The 15,852-nt window shown below is 40.0% G+C and overlaps 1 protein-coding gene across 3 annotated transcripts in view; it reads right to left on the reverse strand.

The window, feature by feature from the left end:
• Positions 1-203: 203 nt before the first annotated feature.
• The window catches only part of TOX2 (TOX high mobility group box family member 2), a 119,108-nt gene continuing 103,459 nt past the window's right edge, over positions 204-15,852 (reverse strand). For 2 of the 3 annotated variants that reach the window (XM_044297557.1, XM_044297559.1), the window contains exons 4-9: positions 9,680-9,919; positions 8,781-9,008; positions 4,672-4,752; positions 3,412-3,804; positions 2,872-3,002; positions 205-1,128 (exon numbers count right to left, since the gene is read on the reverse strand). In XM_044297557.1, the coding sequence (XP_044153492.1) occupies positions 1,092-1,128; positions 2,872-3,002; positions 3,412-3,804; positions 4,672-4,752; positions 8,781-9,008; positions 9,680-9,919 (1,110 nt within the window). In that variant the 3' untranslated portion in view covers positions 205-1,091. Of the gene's footprint in view, positions 1,129-2,871; positions 3,003-3,411; positions 3,805-4,671; positions 4,753-8,780; positions 9,009-9,679; positions 9,920-15,852 lie in introns of all 3 variants that reach the window. The other variant, XM_044297558.1, reaches the window with a different exon arrangement.

Raw genomic sequence — 15,852 nt, forward strand, 5'->3', positions numbered from 1 at the left:
TAGCTTCGCTGAAAAGGAGCGTTGATTATTATATGGCAGAATGTGCCAAATATAAAGCCAACCAGCATCAAGCATGAACCACTTTGTTAAATTTGCAGCATGTTTAGACCCTCAAGTCCAAGTTTACACCGACAAACTATTAGACAGGATTAGTAACAAAAGAAACACATCTTTCCCATTTTTAAAATGTTTTTATTAAAAAGAAAAGTCAAATAAGCAATTGTGAAACAAAATGAATATTCTGGCTGCACATGAATTCAGCGCAGATTGAAAAACACAAAAAAAATGTTTTATTATTAAATCAGAAATCCTCTTTGTATCTTTGTTATCTCATAAATAAAATTATCGTTGACAATTTAGAATATGGTGAAATTATGATTGAAAAAAACCCCAGAATAAGTTCATGATTCCGCACAGATAGAAATCATGTATATACTGTAAAAAGAAAAAAGAAAAACAAAGAACAAAAATTTGGCAGTATTTTACACATCCTATGTATAACTAAAAAAATGTGCTACAATTAATATAAAATGCTTTTACTATAAAGAAAGCTACTCCTTTTGTTTCTATACACAAAGAAAATTGTAAAGATGTCTTGAGCACAGTCCTAAACCACATGATAAATCTACTTACAACTATTCAACAAATTATATTTTTCATACTTTTATTTTTTTATCACATTTCCATGTTTTTTTTGTATATTTGCACATTTTATTTAGGTATTTGTTGTTTTCCACGTATAAGAAGTATTGTTTGGTTTTGGTGGGGGAGGGGGGGTTATTTCAACTATACAATATTAACAAACCTCTTTACATATTGTATATGCCTGGATGAACTCATCCCCATGCTTTCCATAGCAAATATGGTGGCCACAAGAGGTGTCTCTTTTGTTCTTTAGAAGGTACGGGAGCTTGGCTTCTTGCCTTCACCAAGTTTATATCTGCAAACCAAGCTAAATCTTTAAAGCTTGCTAAGAACAAACCACTTGTGTTTGCTCTTCGTGGTGACTGTGCCATCCTTGTTCTAGATGTCCAGTGCTGTAGACTCTCGGAAATGTCCATTCCTTCAGCCGCCATTACAAGTTTGTGGTTCTAGGTGAGGTAGAGAGACTTGTCTCCTGGCAGAGTACTTAAAGAGAGCAAGAGAGAGATTGGATTCAGATGTCGGTTTTACTCTAATCATCAGCATCTAATCATGTGTATGGAAATAAAAAACATTTTTTAAATATTTTTCTGAGTGCCAAGTATGTCTCTTTTTATTATAATTTATTGTAATGCAGCTGAGATGGTAACCTTTCCTTGCCATATTATCTACACAGGGTTTCAAGGGATTATCTGGTCATGAGCCCCTGGTACTTGGAACCAGGTTGCCCCAACAAACTACTCTGTTTTGTCCAATATATTTAGATAGAGCTAGGGCATTGAGTTGAATCTTGAACCCTTGGTGAATGAAAACCTAGCTTCCCGTTCTGTATGCCTCAGCTTATACACTCTGTTCAAGGGGTAGAAACAAAAAAAAAATGGCCCCTGTATATGGGCTCCTGCTGTCTAAGACCATATCATACAGCATCCCCTAGCAGTCATGCTACCAATGTACAGGAGGTGTGTAGGCAATGTACTTCCCAAAACAATATTAAACCCTGTACAACCCCTCTTTATGCATGGACTAAAGTTAAAGCAGTGCTGGCAAGTAAATAAATATGTCACCCAGCTATAGGTGCTGCCTAAAGGGTCCCAAAGGTCAATTCAGCTGGTAGAGCCCTCGTATACATTTTTCAAAGCTTCAAGCTATGACTATACCAAATTATAAACCTATAACAAGAATAATTAACATAACATTTAAAGGGGTTTTCAGAGAGTTTAATATCAGATTAGAGGGGGCCTGACTTTCAGCACCCTCGCTGATCAGCTTGAGGTGCTCTGATAACAGCTGAGGCCTCTTGGCCAGTGACATCACATTCATTGCTCACATCACCTAGGCACAGCTTAGTCGCATTCAAGTGAAAACACAGGGTTGCAATACCAAGCACAGACGCTATCCAATGTACGACGATGTGCTTGGTGAGCTATGAGAAGGCTTCATCACTCAACAGCTGATTAGTGGAGGTGTCGGTCCCCCACTAATCAGATATTGATAACTCTCCTTAGTGTAGGTCATCAATATTAAACTTCCAGAAAACCCCTTTAACTTGATAGGCCTAGTTTATTTAGTATCTACATGAAGAACTAGCCTTGTTACTCATAGTAACCAATCAGAGCTGAGCTATCATTTCTTAAACTAGTCTGAATAAATGAAAGCTGCACTGTGATTGGTTGCTATGGGTAACATGGCCATTTTGTCAGTTTTAATACATGAGGCCTATTCAAGTCATATTCCAATGCTACATCAACACAGAACACCTTCAAGTAACAAGGCTGGGATGACAAACACCTAATTCACAACCTAGATTGTGAAAAATAGACTTAAAAAAAAAAAAATGGAACGGAAGGCATTGAACATGGAGAAAAATTATTCTTTACCAGGATTATTACAGTCTTCAGGCTTATGTTTGATTTTCAAGGTGACTTAAGCTAAAATGTAGATTGTGGAGACAAATGTAAATGAATGGTATAGCTGTTATTTCAGATTACGGGCGTACCATTTATGTGGTTATAAACATGCTGAAGATCAAGTGATTTCTTTTTATTGATTCTTGAACAAATCGAGGAGATAAATTATCACTGTCACTGTCAAATAGGAATGAATTATTGTGCTAATTTATTGGCCGCGGGTTTTGGAAATGAATGGGTTATGACATGGTTCTCTGTCAAAACTGAAATTTTTGAAGCACCTTGGAAAAAGATTACTCCTTGTCTATTTGGGTGAACTTACCTGCAGTGGTTAATCCCACACTCTCTGCTGGGAAACTCATTGTCCCACTCTGTGTTTCCAGGGGGATTGGAGGAAGCTGGGGATCGTGGGCCAACATTGCTGGGAAATTCTGAAGGGAGATGTGAGAAGTCCTAAGGAAAAGTATGCAAAGGTTAGAGTTGGAAAATATATGGTCCAGCGTTAAAAGATTAGTTATCAGAATAAAGATGAAAGGTAAACTATTTAAAGGAAAGCTGGTGAAGTCCGAGGGCAGATGTTCCTAAACTTGTAGCTGACAAGCCAAAATTTAATAAAGGTTGAGCCAAATTGGTTATTATAAGGGGAAAAAGTTAGGACTTGATGACAAATTTCTTTTTTTCCTGGTGCCACTAGTGTACAACTCAGGAGCCTAATGCAGAAAGCCTGAGAGCCACACATGGAGAACATTGCCCAAGGGAACCTTAAAATCTTCTTCAGGTGAGTAGAAAGAAAATCAGGACTAAGAGAGAGACAGACATAGAGATAGTTGACCATGGAAAAAGTTTACGTTCACTTCCTTACCTGTTGACCTGTGGGAGATGAACTCATAGGTGACTGTAGTCCAATGGATGAAGAGAGGATGGGTGGTTGTGGTACTTGCTGCATATTGAGGGATTGATTAAGAAGAGAGCTGGAAGGGTGGCGCAAGTGCTGGTGGATGGGAGGGCTGATTTGGAAAGGAGGTGGAGGTGAGGCACTGATGCTGGGCAACATAGATTTGGCATTGAGGCTTCGGGAGAGACTGTGAGGGTGACTGCGGTAACTCGGCAGGTCTGCTGGGGACAGAAATGAAGCCAGGCCTGGATATGGTGATGAAGATTGTGGAGGCAAATTATACATGGACTGCTTTGGGAGAATCATTTTGGAGGGTTGATTGGGTTGGGAGTTTTTTGTTTCTCCTTGGTCAGTGTAGCTCTAGGTTATAATAAAAATAAGAGCAAATTAAAATGTATATTTTCTATTTATCTATCTTCCTATCTACCTATCTATTTAACCTATCTATCTCATATCTATCTAGCTCCTATCTATCTATCTATCTATCTATCTATCTATCTATCTAATACAACAAAGAAAAAATAGCAGCAGCACAGTCAATGGTGGAAAAGGGTACAAATCCTCTTGGACTTCAAGCAATAAAATCCATAAGCGATATCCAAAAACAAATGATGAGGCATCACTCCAAAATCAGTAAAGGGTGTTAGACCCGTTAAACGGGTCTAACACCCTTAACTAATTTTGAAGTGCTGCCACATCATTTGTTTTTGGAAGACTATCTACTCTATCTATTCCTCTATTATACAGTATATCTATATTCTATCTATGCACACATGAAGTACATACAATATCAATGGAGTAAAAAAGAAAGTATAGTAAATAATAACATAAGGAATATGAATTAAACCTACACCTTATATCTGTGCTAGGCTTCACCATGAGACTTGCTTCATGCTATCATATACAGTGAGTAATATTAAACTATATAAAGAAGCATTGTGGAAGCATTTTGGGTACAAAAGTTCATAGGGAGCATGCATAATAAATAATATACCAGAAGTATAAATCTAAGAAATGTCTCTATTATAATGCAAACAGAATATACCTGAAACCTTGAAAATGCTACAACTAAAAGAGTGTAATGTAATTATAGCAATGCTTATACACCAAAGTATAATCTGTCATATTGAACTGGAACATAGTGCCTGCTCCTAAATAATGTAAGTTATTGGGGAGGGGTGGGGGTGGGGGTGGGGATGAAGATTAATATCATTTTATGTCTGTTACCTTGGAAACCAGACTTGCTCTGTAGGCTGCAAGGGCCTTCAAATATTCCTTCTTGGCTGCCTCGGTCTTCCTTTTGTAGGCCTGCAAGATACACAACCAGCCATTAAATAGGGCAGGTACTTAGATGAAGTCTTACTTTATTCCTGGGTGGAGTCATTATAATTTGGTTCCTATTGGCATTTACGTGGGTTGCATTTCCATGAAACATTCCAGAGTGTTTCAGGGACCATCCAGTTTGCTTTCCGTTTATATTAGGGAGAAAATGGAGAATCCACTTGATCTCATAAGGTGAGGCCAAGGACACCTGGACCAATCCTACCATTCATGGGACAAACACATCTACGCATGCTTCAGTATATTCACAAACTGCAAATTTGTTGCAGAAATTTCTTGCGACTGTCTTGTTCATCTGAGTAAGGCTTGCAGAAATCCACATGCTTGCTGCCAAAACATCCCCTTTCAGAAGTATAGAACTAATTTTTAGTCACAGAAAGTTTTGCATCAGATCAGGGGTGTGTGAGCATGCTTTTAGGGTGGTAACACATACTATATATTTGGCATTTCATACTGTGTTTTTGCCTTTTTTATGTTTTTTTTTTAAACCAAAATCTATGTGTGAAGGAAGCCTTATAGAATTTCATTAACCACCTTTCATTAAGGAAGGAACCATGACCTGATCATATAATACTGTAGCTTACAGTATATTACAAAACCAATCATACTTGTACATATATCTTCAAACAACCAAAATTACAATACACTGGCAAACACATTTAGATGCCGGTCTTCGTCCCTCCTGCGCTGGCCTCTACATAACTTCGGCGGACCCACCACCACTTCTAAATCTATATATCTGTTCGAAAATGACCCACACAGTGTTGTATCCTCTAGGGCTAGGCAGTTGAAGGATGGAAGTGAGCATGTGCATCCACCTCACTCATTTCTCTGTTCACCTCATTCAGTGAGGTGGACAGAGAAATAAAAAAAACAAAAAAAAAGCAGGTGGCTTTATACAGATAGATTTAGCTGAATAACTCAGCGGCTGTGCTAAATTTACTGTTTAGGTCCAGGTGCTGTTTTGAAAAACATAAAATATTTTTCGTGGGACAACCCTTTTAAGATCTGCAACACCTATCAGGCACTAAGAAAAATTGCATACATGTTGCAAGTGAGTTGCAGTAGCATGCAGTTTAAGTTGAGAGCTACTCAAGTGAGATTTGCAACCAAAAACTCAGGTTTGGATTTTTACATCAGACATATCATGTTCACGTTATGTCAACCACACTGGCAATCATTAGATGTGATGACACAATGCAACACTGTGATGTTGGGTGATCATAGTCTCCGTGTAGCCCTAGCCTTACTGCAGTGTTGTAATATGACCTTCCAATTTTGTTGTTGTGGGACCGAAGTCTCCACATAGCCCAAGCCTAATGGTCAAGGATAAACCCAGGTGGGCTGTACAACTAGAATGGAGTGATTCTGATCTATTTTTACAGTCCACTAATTCTACTTAAAGGGGTATTCCCATCTAAGATAGTTTTGCCATACATGTTTTATAGATGGGGTCCCAATTTTTTATGGTAGGTGAAGACCGACAGTATTTCTGGGAGAAAACAGACCCTAGTTTGCTAATCATCTTTAGTTGCATTAGTATTTGCTAATATAAGGCTCTTCCATATACTTGTCATAAGGAACCTATGGACCACTTTCGTAATATAGACTAATAGACCCCACTGAACAGACAAGGAGTCGGAGACAGAGCCACTTGTTTGGTCTGCTAGGATTTTCTACCCACTTAAGTTCTGCTGTGTTAGCAGCTTAGTAGCAAAGGCCTGTAAGTGGTACATGAGCCTAGGAGACTTGTCTACCGGAGATTTCTGCTGGGATTATTACCAAGAGACTCACAATCCCATAACATGGCATATATCAAGCAACCTTTTATAAGTGATCACTAACATATATTAAGATGCATTATAAATGGAGTAAGATAGCAAGCAGAGGTTACAAATCTTTTAAAGGTTGCTGGACACTGTTTAATAGGACTGGTCACACTGAATAATAAAGGGAAAATAACCTATTAAATATACAGTATGTGTAAGTAATATTATTCATAGTTTTAAGTGATTTTGACTCTGGAACTAAGTTCTAGTAATGCTATGAACTTCCTGGTGCCACCAGATCACAATGGTATCTGGTGCCAGCAATGTCTAAGGAGCCACAGTTAGTTGGCCCTGAAAACTACAGCTATTAGAGGTGAGTGAATCGATTATAAGGTAATGTAATTTTTTGCACATTTCCTCAAAAATTCTGATTCTAGTGAATCTAGTGAAACTTTTGCAATTTGTTATGGACGAACTGATCAAAATGGTGGTCACCATTTTACAACTCAGAAGACAGAGAAGAAGGCATCAGCCACCAAAAAGGGCATGTGTGTTATCAAACAGGCTGTTTGTTACTACTGTCTGTCCAGGGTTGGACTGGTCCAATAGAGTACCAGAGCATCCTCCGGTGGGCCCAGGCTCTATTACCATAGTGGGTTCCAAAGGTCCAAGAGAAAAAACCCATTTGGTTGCCTTTGGAGCCAGTCTCTTTCCAATAGGGTCTGTTCCTTTGATTCAAAACCTATTGAACTTTATTGATGATATATGGGTTGGGCCTTAAGAATACTTTCCTCTAGTGGGCCCAAGGAACCACAGTCTGACACTGCAGGTATCTAATGCTGTCTTGGTGTTAAACAGCTTGAAAGGGTTAGGATACAGTCTTTTTAGACTTCAGGGTGTCAAACACAACTTTCAAGGCAACTGGGGCACTTTCAATTCAGTCAGAATTTATTCGGGCAGAATTTAATTTAATGGCCAATTCGAACAAATCAAAGCTGAAACATTTTGGCAAATTGGCTCATCTCTATAGAGAACCTGTCTGGCTCACAGAGTCAGTTTTTTGAGCAGCTGGAAGACTTTCAATTTGGATTGAATATATTTGGATCCAAATTGAATCTGACAACTCATTTGCACAAATTGGACCCAAAATGAATGTCAAGAAATTCACTCATCTCCAGTAGGTAAGGAGCCTGAGGTTCCTTCCTGAAACTCTACCAATACTGAACAACACATGAAGAAGCACCAATGCAGTTTATCTAGATTCATAGAAAAACAACCGTTTTTCATACCCCGGTGCCAGTGTCCTATATCAGACGTCACCTCACACTTAATTACTCTAACCTTTTAAACAATAAATGGTATGGTGTATATCACCAGTAACCACATCTGCCAACAGATTCCTGTATGGATCCATAGCTATGGAATTGCAAACTGGATCCTACAGAGCAATGGATCAGTAAACAGCAAAATAGATAAAACAACCTTGTAGTATTTTTTGAATTTGCATGTTGTAGTCTGACTTTTTCAGCATTAGGATTTCTATATAATTATCAGTTTAGTTTTTATCCCTTGTCTAGGGCACCAGCTATTTTGAAAAACACAATGGCCCCACTTTCAGTATATCAATGAAAGCTCCACAGATATATCTGATTTCTTGAATCCAATGACTGGGCTACAAGGACGTTTAATATAAAGTGACTGCATCATGCGTTGACATTTCATCCACTCTAAGGATGGCCCAGTCACAATATGGGTGAGAATACACAGTAGCAGTCAGAAACCGAGACTGTATAGCGTTTGAATAGTAGGGATATTTTCAAACTTTAAACTTCCAGAATCTCAGAGCACTGTACTTGGCTATCTCCAGCACTCCCAAAGAGATGAACGAAGAGGCAGCATCTCCGCTCCATTCATACATAGGACACAGGACCCCTGTTCTTGGGATCGGCGGGGTTCCCAGTAGTTGGACACCCACCAACAAGACACTTATACCTTATTTGTGAGAATAAGTTAAAATTTTGTCACAACCCCTTTAAGATACCCTGTGATCCGCTAAGGCAGGCATGCTCAACCCGCAGCCCCCCAGCTGTTGTAAAACTACAACTCCCACAATGCCCTGCTGTAGGCTGATAGCTGTAGGCTGTTCGGGAATGCTGGGAGTTGTAGTTTTGCAAATGCTGGAGGGCCACAGGTTGAACATGTCTGCGCTAAGGAAAGTGCACTTACTTGTTTTTGTTCTTCACCTAAGCTGTCCCACATAGAAGCAACAATTTTGGACACGTCTCCAAATGTGGCATTAGGGTTCTGTCCCTTGATGGCTGCTTGTGTGTCCCTAAAAAATAGGGCATATGCCGATACAGGTTTTTGGGGCTCATTTGGATCCTTCTTCTTCTTTTTCTTCTGATTTTTTGGCTTTTTACCAATGTCAGCAGAAGGTCGTTTCTCTCCCGCAACCTGCAAATGAACAAATCATGTTACGTGGATTCAGGAAATGTCACAGTGTTTTATGTAGGCTTTTTGAAGGTTAGAGGCCTACATACATGACAAGCTCCATTTTTATTTATTAAAGGGAAGTTATTTCATGAAAACCTCAGTACATGGATGTCATAGAAAGGGGTACCGTCTTTTTCTTTAAAGGCTATGTACACCTTTGGGGGCAATTTTTATTTATGATTGCATTTTAATCAATTTGAGCTAAACATTTTTTAAATTGGTCATTATTAAAAATATTGAGCTGCCCTTTCACAAAGGGTTAACTGTTTGTCTAGCTGTGTGAATGGTACTTTCACCTTCACTTTATGCTGACCATCTAATAACCCTTATCTCTAAGTTACTAAAAGGTCATCAACAGGGCAGAGAGCAGAGATAAGGAGCCTGTCAGCATCCTGCCTGACTGAGCACAGAGAAAATTCAGATCCTCCTACTAGATAAACTCAATTTTTTTTATAAATACTAATTGAAAAAATGAGTACAATGCAATAATACATGCCTCCAATGGTATAAATAGCCTTTCAAGTGGGGTTGTTTTGGAGATACAACTGCTTTAATACAAGACTAAATACAAATGTGTACTAACTATATTTTCTACCATCTGAACAACCCTAAATGTATTTTGAATTGCTTACCTTATAGTGGGAATCTGTGTCCTCCTCCTGGGTGGAGCTAGAAGGTGAAGGCGTGGCTGACTTACTACCAGGTGGAGAGGGAGACCCGTGAGTAACTCCACTCCTCATTCCCATTTGGGAGATGAGCTGTGATTGGCTGAGTGCACTCATGTGACTGGGGAGCATTCCAGATCGGTTTATCAAGGAAACCTGATGGTTGTGATCATAACCGGATCCTTCAGAGTGGACCAGCTCCTGTATCTAAAAGGTAGAAATGAAAGAATAAAAGTAATGATTACCTAAAAGAAGAACTAGAATATCATCAACTTCAACATCTTATTTTTTATACAATTATGATCATCTTTCATTTATATCAATGTCAGTCTTTACTCCAAAACCGATGAGGGTAATGTACAGTATCATTCATGTATGCCAAAGTCGCATATGCTGGCACAACTGCAGTTTTGCAGCAAAATTTTCACCTTTTTTGCCTTCTTCACCATCTTCACCAGTTTTACAAAAAGTGGGCAGGAAAAGGACTGGCTGCTGGTGGGTTACTCGCACTCACTGACACATTTAACAATATGTATGCCAGAAAACTGGTGCACATTACACCTGAAACCTACTCCGGCTCCCTGAACTCCTGAAGGTCCTCCCTAATTCTTACCTCTTTATACAGTAATTCGTGTGCCATTGGGGTTTGGTAAGAAATGCCATACTTAATACATTCCCCCATAGTCTCTTCATCATAGATAAGAATATTAGGGATGGTAGATGAACCACAAGGCTCAGTAATATAGCCACATTATGTTTAGTCCAAGGATAGATTCGAATCAGTAAAGCCTTTCTGAAATCTTTGGGACAGGATCCCATTCTGTCTATGGCTCCTGCGTGTAGCGCTGATCCCAAACTCATGGATTTTTATAGGGGAGATTCACACCTGGCAGATTTGCTGCAGAAATTTCTGCAATTGAAACTCAGTGGAGCATTTTGATGTGAATCCCATAGATTTCTTTCTGCACCAAATATGCCAAGTGTGAATTCACCCTTTTAGCTTGTAAAATGGCACTCTCGAATGACATTGGCAGTATGTGGGTCCCTATGTGTACAAATTTTGTCTGCCATTTTTGCCAGTAAAAAAAAATGCCAGAATAACTGCACGCAATTTTTTGGCCACCTGTATTTTTTTTTTTTACATGTTTTTTGTGCCATATTTTTCAAGCCTTTTTCTTTTTGCAAACAATTACGCCGGTCCTAGTTGCCCTTCCCTAGTGCTGCCATAGTATACGGCTAATTTATGACGAGGCATAGTTTTTCATCTGGTTTTTCACCTGTTTCCAGGAGAAAAAGTTGTAAGTTTGGACCTAACACTCCCCTGGTCCAACCCCAATCTGCCCACCTGTCATACTTGGTGTAAAACACTGGTGCCACAAAATATTATTGTACCCCAGTGTGTTTGACCACTAGCTTTCTCTTCATTTCATTTGTCCTCTATAGAGAGGGTAATGTTAAAATTTCTGAAAAAAACTGTTCCAGCATGCTGTGTTTATGGGAAAAAATAAAACACCACCTAATGAAGAAAAAAGCCAGTAGCAAAAAAAATGTTTGTGTCACATTCCTGTTTTCCATAAACCTTCAGCTAACTTCTGCATAAAAATGCATAAAAAACACATCTGCACTAAAAACGCAAACGTGCAAAATAATGCCAGCAAAAACCAAAGCGTGAAGACAACCTTAGGGCTCATGCACACAGCCGTGGTTTTGGTCCGCATTCCATCCGCATTATTTGCTGATCAGATGCGAACCCATTCATCTCAATGGGGCCGCTAAATAGGATACGGTCGTGTGCAGGAGCCCTTAGAAATGTTTAGGTATAATATGTTGAAGGAAGTTCCTCACCTTCCTTAAATTCTCCTAATGATATTTACTAGAAGAGATGCCCCTCACTGACATAATCTATCTCTATTAGTTTACATGCTGCACAAATTGCTTTGCGGAATCATGTCTTTAATTATCAATTAACGACTCATTAGCAGCCTGATTGAGCCACAGTGTGATGTGAAGTGAGGGAATCATACACAATCCAGCTGATTAGTGTCATTAACGGGGGACGGTGTTATGGAGTCTGAAATGTTACCTAGCTTCCAAAATCACAAGCCTGTGGAACAGAGCACTGGATAAAACATTCTGTACATGACACATCAGAATTCAGAGCCATAAAACACTTGGACCCTAAGTCCAGTGTGGTTGGTAACACATGAATGTTGTAGAATACCATGTGTCATCCGCCATAGGTTTTAGGAACCCCGCATGGCGGTACTTGGAATCCTGACGCTCCCGTACCATAACATTTTATGACTTATTTGCAGTTAATAGAAACATACTGTAAGTAGCGTTTCGGCAAAAGATGGAGGCTTCCATTGTCTCTGGGTCTAGGCTTTGTTCACACTGTTTATAATAGAAACCATGACAGCAGTGCCAAATCCATCACAAGACAGACACTAACGGTGCTCATCAGACCTCACTGACTTAGACCTCATGCAAACAACTGTACCAGTTTTGCAGTCTGTAAACCAGATCCACCAAATAAGGATACTGTCCATGTGCCATTCGCATTGTTTTATGGACCCGCACAGGTGACATCCATGTTATGTCCATATCCATTTGTTCATTCTGCAAATTATAGAACGTGCCCTATTCTGGTCTGTTGAAGTCAAAGGGTCCACGGATGGCACATGGACAGTGTCTGCATTTTGTGGATCTGCAGTTTTCACACCAAAAAATACATACAGTTGTTGGAATGTAGCATTATAATGGGCTCCTTTGGGGTTCTGTTGAGGTAGCTTTCAGGATTCAGGGGCGTATAGGCCATAGACCTTACAGGGAAATTTCCCAGTGGGCCGATGCCCAAGGGGCTGCCTGGACCCTCCTCACGGCTGGCCAGTGGATGTTTTTGGAAATGTATTTTGTGCTGCTGGGGGCAGTATTTTGTGATAGACTGTGGTATTTGGCTCTGTTGTGGTGGTATAATGTGCCACAATATAGTACTGGTGGTCCTGCCTTCCATCATTTTGGACCCAACTACAAAACGGGGCCACTTTTTGTATTTTTTCCAGGGCCACTTTAAGTTACCAGCCTGCCCCTGTTTGACGGGAGGAATAACATTAGATACTGCCAGTGGCTTGTAAAGTGACTTACCGCTACCCTTCGTAACCCTACAGTAGAACAGATAGTTTTACCAGCTGATCTCTCAAATGAATGGCCAACCATGGAATGGACCATGTGCACCATAGCCAAAGCTCTTTGGTAGCAGCTCTTTGATCTGACCCATAGAAATGCTCCTGATAAGACGTCTGTGATGTCCTAATCGGGCATATGAAAAGAGGCCGTCATAGAACGATATGTCATCTACTAGAGATGAGCGAATTTCCGCTTATGAAATTCGTTCACACTTTGTTTGTTGGTAAAAGGTGACTTGCATTATGGATTCCGTTTCCATGGACCATAACGCAATTCTATGACATAATGCATAACGGAAACAGGACAGATCGGTTTTGCAGCCTATAGACTTCTATTATGACAGAATGAATAACGGAATGCCTCTTAAGGCATTCCGTTATGCATTTCATCATAGAATTGCGTTATGGTCCGTGGTAACGGAATCCATAACGCAATTCACCTTTTACCAATAAACAAAGTATGAACGAATTTCAAAATATGAAATTCGCTCATCTCTATCATCTACAATTGAACATAGGTCATCTACTGTACGATATAATGTATGGTTTCACATCAGGTTTTTGCTGGCCTTCAGAGCAACATGGTATTGCAAATGAATCACAGGCCCTGGTTCACATCACCTTGTGCTACATGGACATTTCTACTGTGTGGTGGCCATCATAAGCCAGTCATATGGCACCACATTGTTACTGGACACCACTGTTCCAACATCATGCAACCATTCCCATTGACAAGTTATGAAGGTCCTTTCCGTAGCCTCAACCATCATGCAACGTTGATTGGATATCCAAGCCTTTTAGGTCTCAGTCTCTATCTGTCAACCCACTGGCTTGGGCAACATGTTTCTGTCAACCGAGCCTCAGTCTCTATCTGTCAACCCACTGGCTTGGGCAACATGTTTCAAGCCAATTTTGTGATCAATGATTTTTTTATTTCCTGGAAATTAAGAATGCCAATACATTTTCAATATTACTTGATCCTTAAAATATGGAAATTACAGATATGTAGCCCTCTTGTTTGAAATACTTTGGAAGGATTAAATTATCTGTAAATTACAATCTAAAGGGAGCAATAAGCATTAAGCACTGAGTGGCTTATAGGTAACATTTCCATCTCCAACCTCCCGGTGTAATAGAGATTTCCTGCGTGTAGTCTTGAGCTGTCTCCGTGTGTGGAGTAATGTCTGCTTACACACAGGTGCCCAGCTGCTATTGTTAAACCAGCAAGCATTTAATTGAAACAAACGACCATAATAATGGTACATTATCTCTGCAGGCTTGGAGCCATAACAGTTTTAATTATTGAGTTAAGAGTCAAACTAATTTATCCGTTAAAATAACAGAAGCGCCTTTGCTCGCTCTGATCAGCTTATTAGAAGTGGGAATATCAGGGGAACAGCGGGACAAGACTACGAGACAAGCGGGGACTTGTTCTGCCATTCATGAGATACATGATGATTTTCAGGATGGAGAGTGATTATTATATTAGCTAGGTTTAGACTGGGGCTGATAAAGAACTTATAAGTCTAAGGCCTCATGCATATGACCATATGCAAATCACAGATCTGCAAATTATGGATGCAGTCCATGTACCGTTCGTAATTTTTGCAGACTCATTGACTTCAATGGGTCCGTGGTTCGCATTTTGCCGACAAGTCTAGGACATGTTCTATGTTCTTGCGGACAGGACATATGGATGCAGAAAGCACACTAATGATCCATATGTCTAATCTGCATCCATATGTCCATTCTGCAAAAAGGTAAAACATGTCTTAGACTTGTCTGCAAAATATGGACCACGAACCTATTTAAGTCAATGGGCCCACAAAAAGACGTAAAACACCTGGCTGGCACAACATGGCTAGAGTGGTTTCAAGGTAAGATTGTACAGACCAGGAACATGGAGAGATAAATGATGCTGTATGTTTAGAACTGCATAATCTGGAGAATATAAATGACAGCAATTAGTTCCCTTTCAGGAGCTGCTTGACACCACCATACTCCTAAATCTAGCAACAGGAGGTCGTGGTGCCACACACCAGTTCTGTGACCTGAGTACATCTCCAGCAATCCTTGTGTACTAACATTATAGCACACGTGGAGAACAAATTGCTGTGCAGTTTCTCACCACCAATTAAAATGGGCGCTAGACCAACCCTTGTTCCAGGGATCCCATTGCAGCTGGATGGGCTGCCTGTCTCTACGGTAGTACAGCTAGATTCAGGGACAGGAACAATAGCCTAGGGAAGGAATTGATTCCATGCAAAAATTGCAATACCAAAAGGGGATAAAAACCCCACTGGTGACCCAGACGTTCACTGTTAGGATGTTAAGTTTTAACTAATGAAATAAAATATGTTGTTTTAATAGCCTTGGAGTTGAAGGGTGGCCACCAGTGGGGATTTTATATCCTTTTGGCATTGTAATTTTTGTCTTATGGTACTTACACCCTTGAACAGGGGTAGACTAGAAATTAAAGTGGTCCTGGAAAAAAGCTAAAAGTGGCCCCATGTTGTAGGCGAGCCTAAATTGACTGGAGGCGAAGCAGCACAAGTAGGAAGAGGCAACACAAGTAGGAAGAGGTCATCAATACCACAGTGCAGCAGAAAATACTTTCCCAGAAGCTGCAACGTCTAGGGTGAGTTCTGTGGCCTCTTTACAACATACCAGTCATAGCTCTGTACATTGTATAGCGGCTGTGTTTTTGGTATTGCAGCCCAGGTCCATTCACTTGAAATGGACTGATCTGCAAATAAGCCACTTAACTGATGAACATAATGTTATTGACCTAGGAAGACACTGCAGCCCTCGATGAGGATCACACTGATCAAATTCTGATGACCTATTCTGAGGATAGACAATCAATATTAAACTCCAGGAAAGCCTCTTTAAGAACTGGTAGGTACCTCACTACCTTTCTTATTGTTGGAGAGGTGCAGGTTTTGACTGGCTGAA

The sequence above is a fragment of the Bufo gargarizans genome, chromosome 6 (genome assembly GCF_014858855.1).
Source record: "Bufo gargarizans isolate SCDJY-AF-19 chromosome 6, ASM1485885v1, whole genome shotgun sequence".
Lineage (NCBI taxonomy): Eukaryota > Metazoa > Chordata > Amphibia > Anura > Bufonidae > Bufo > Bufo gargarizans.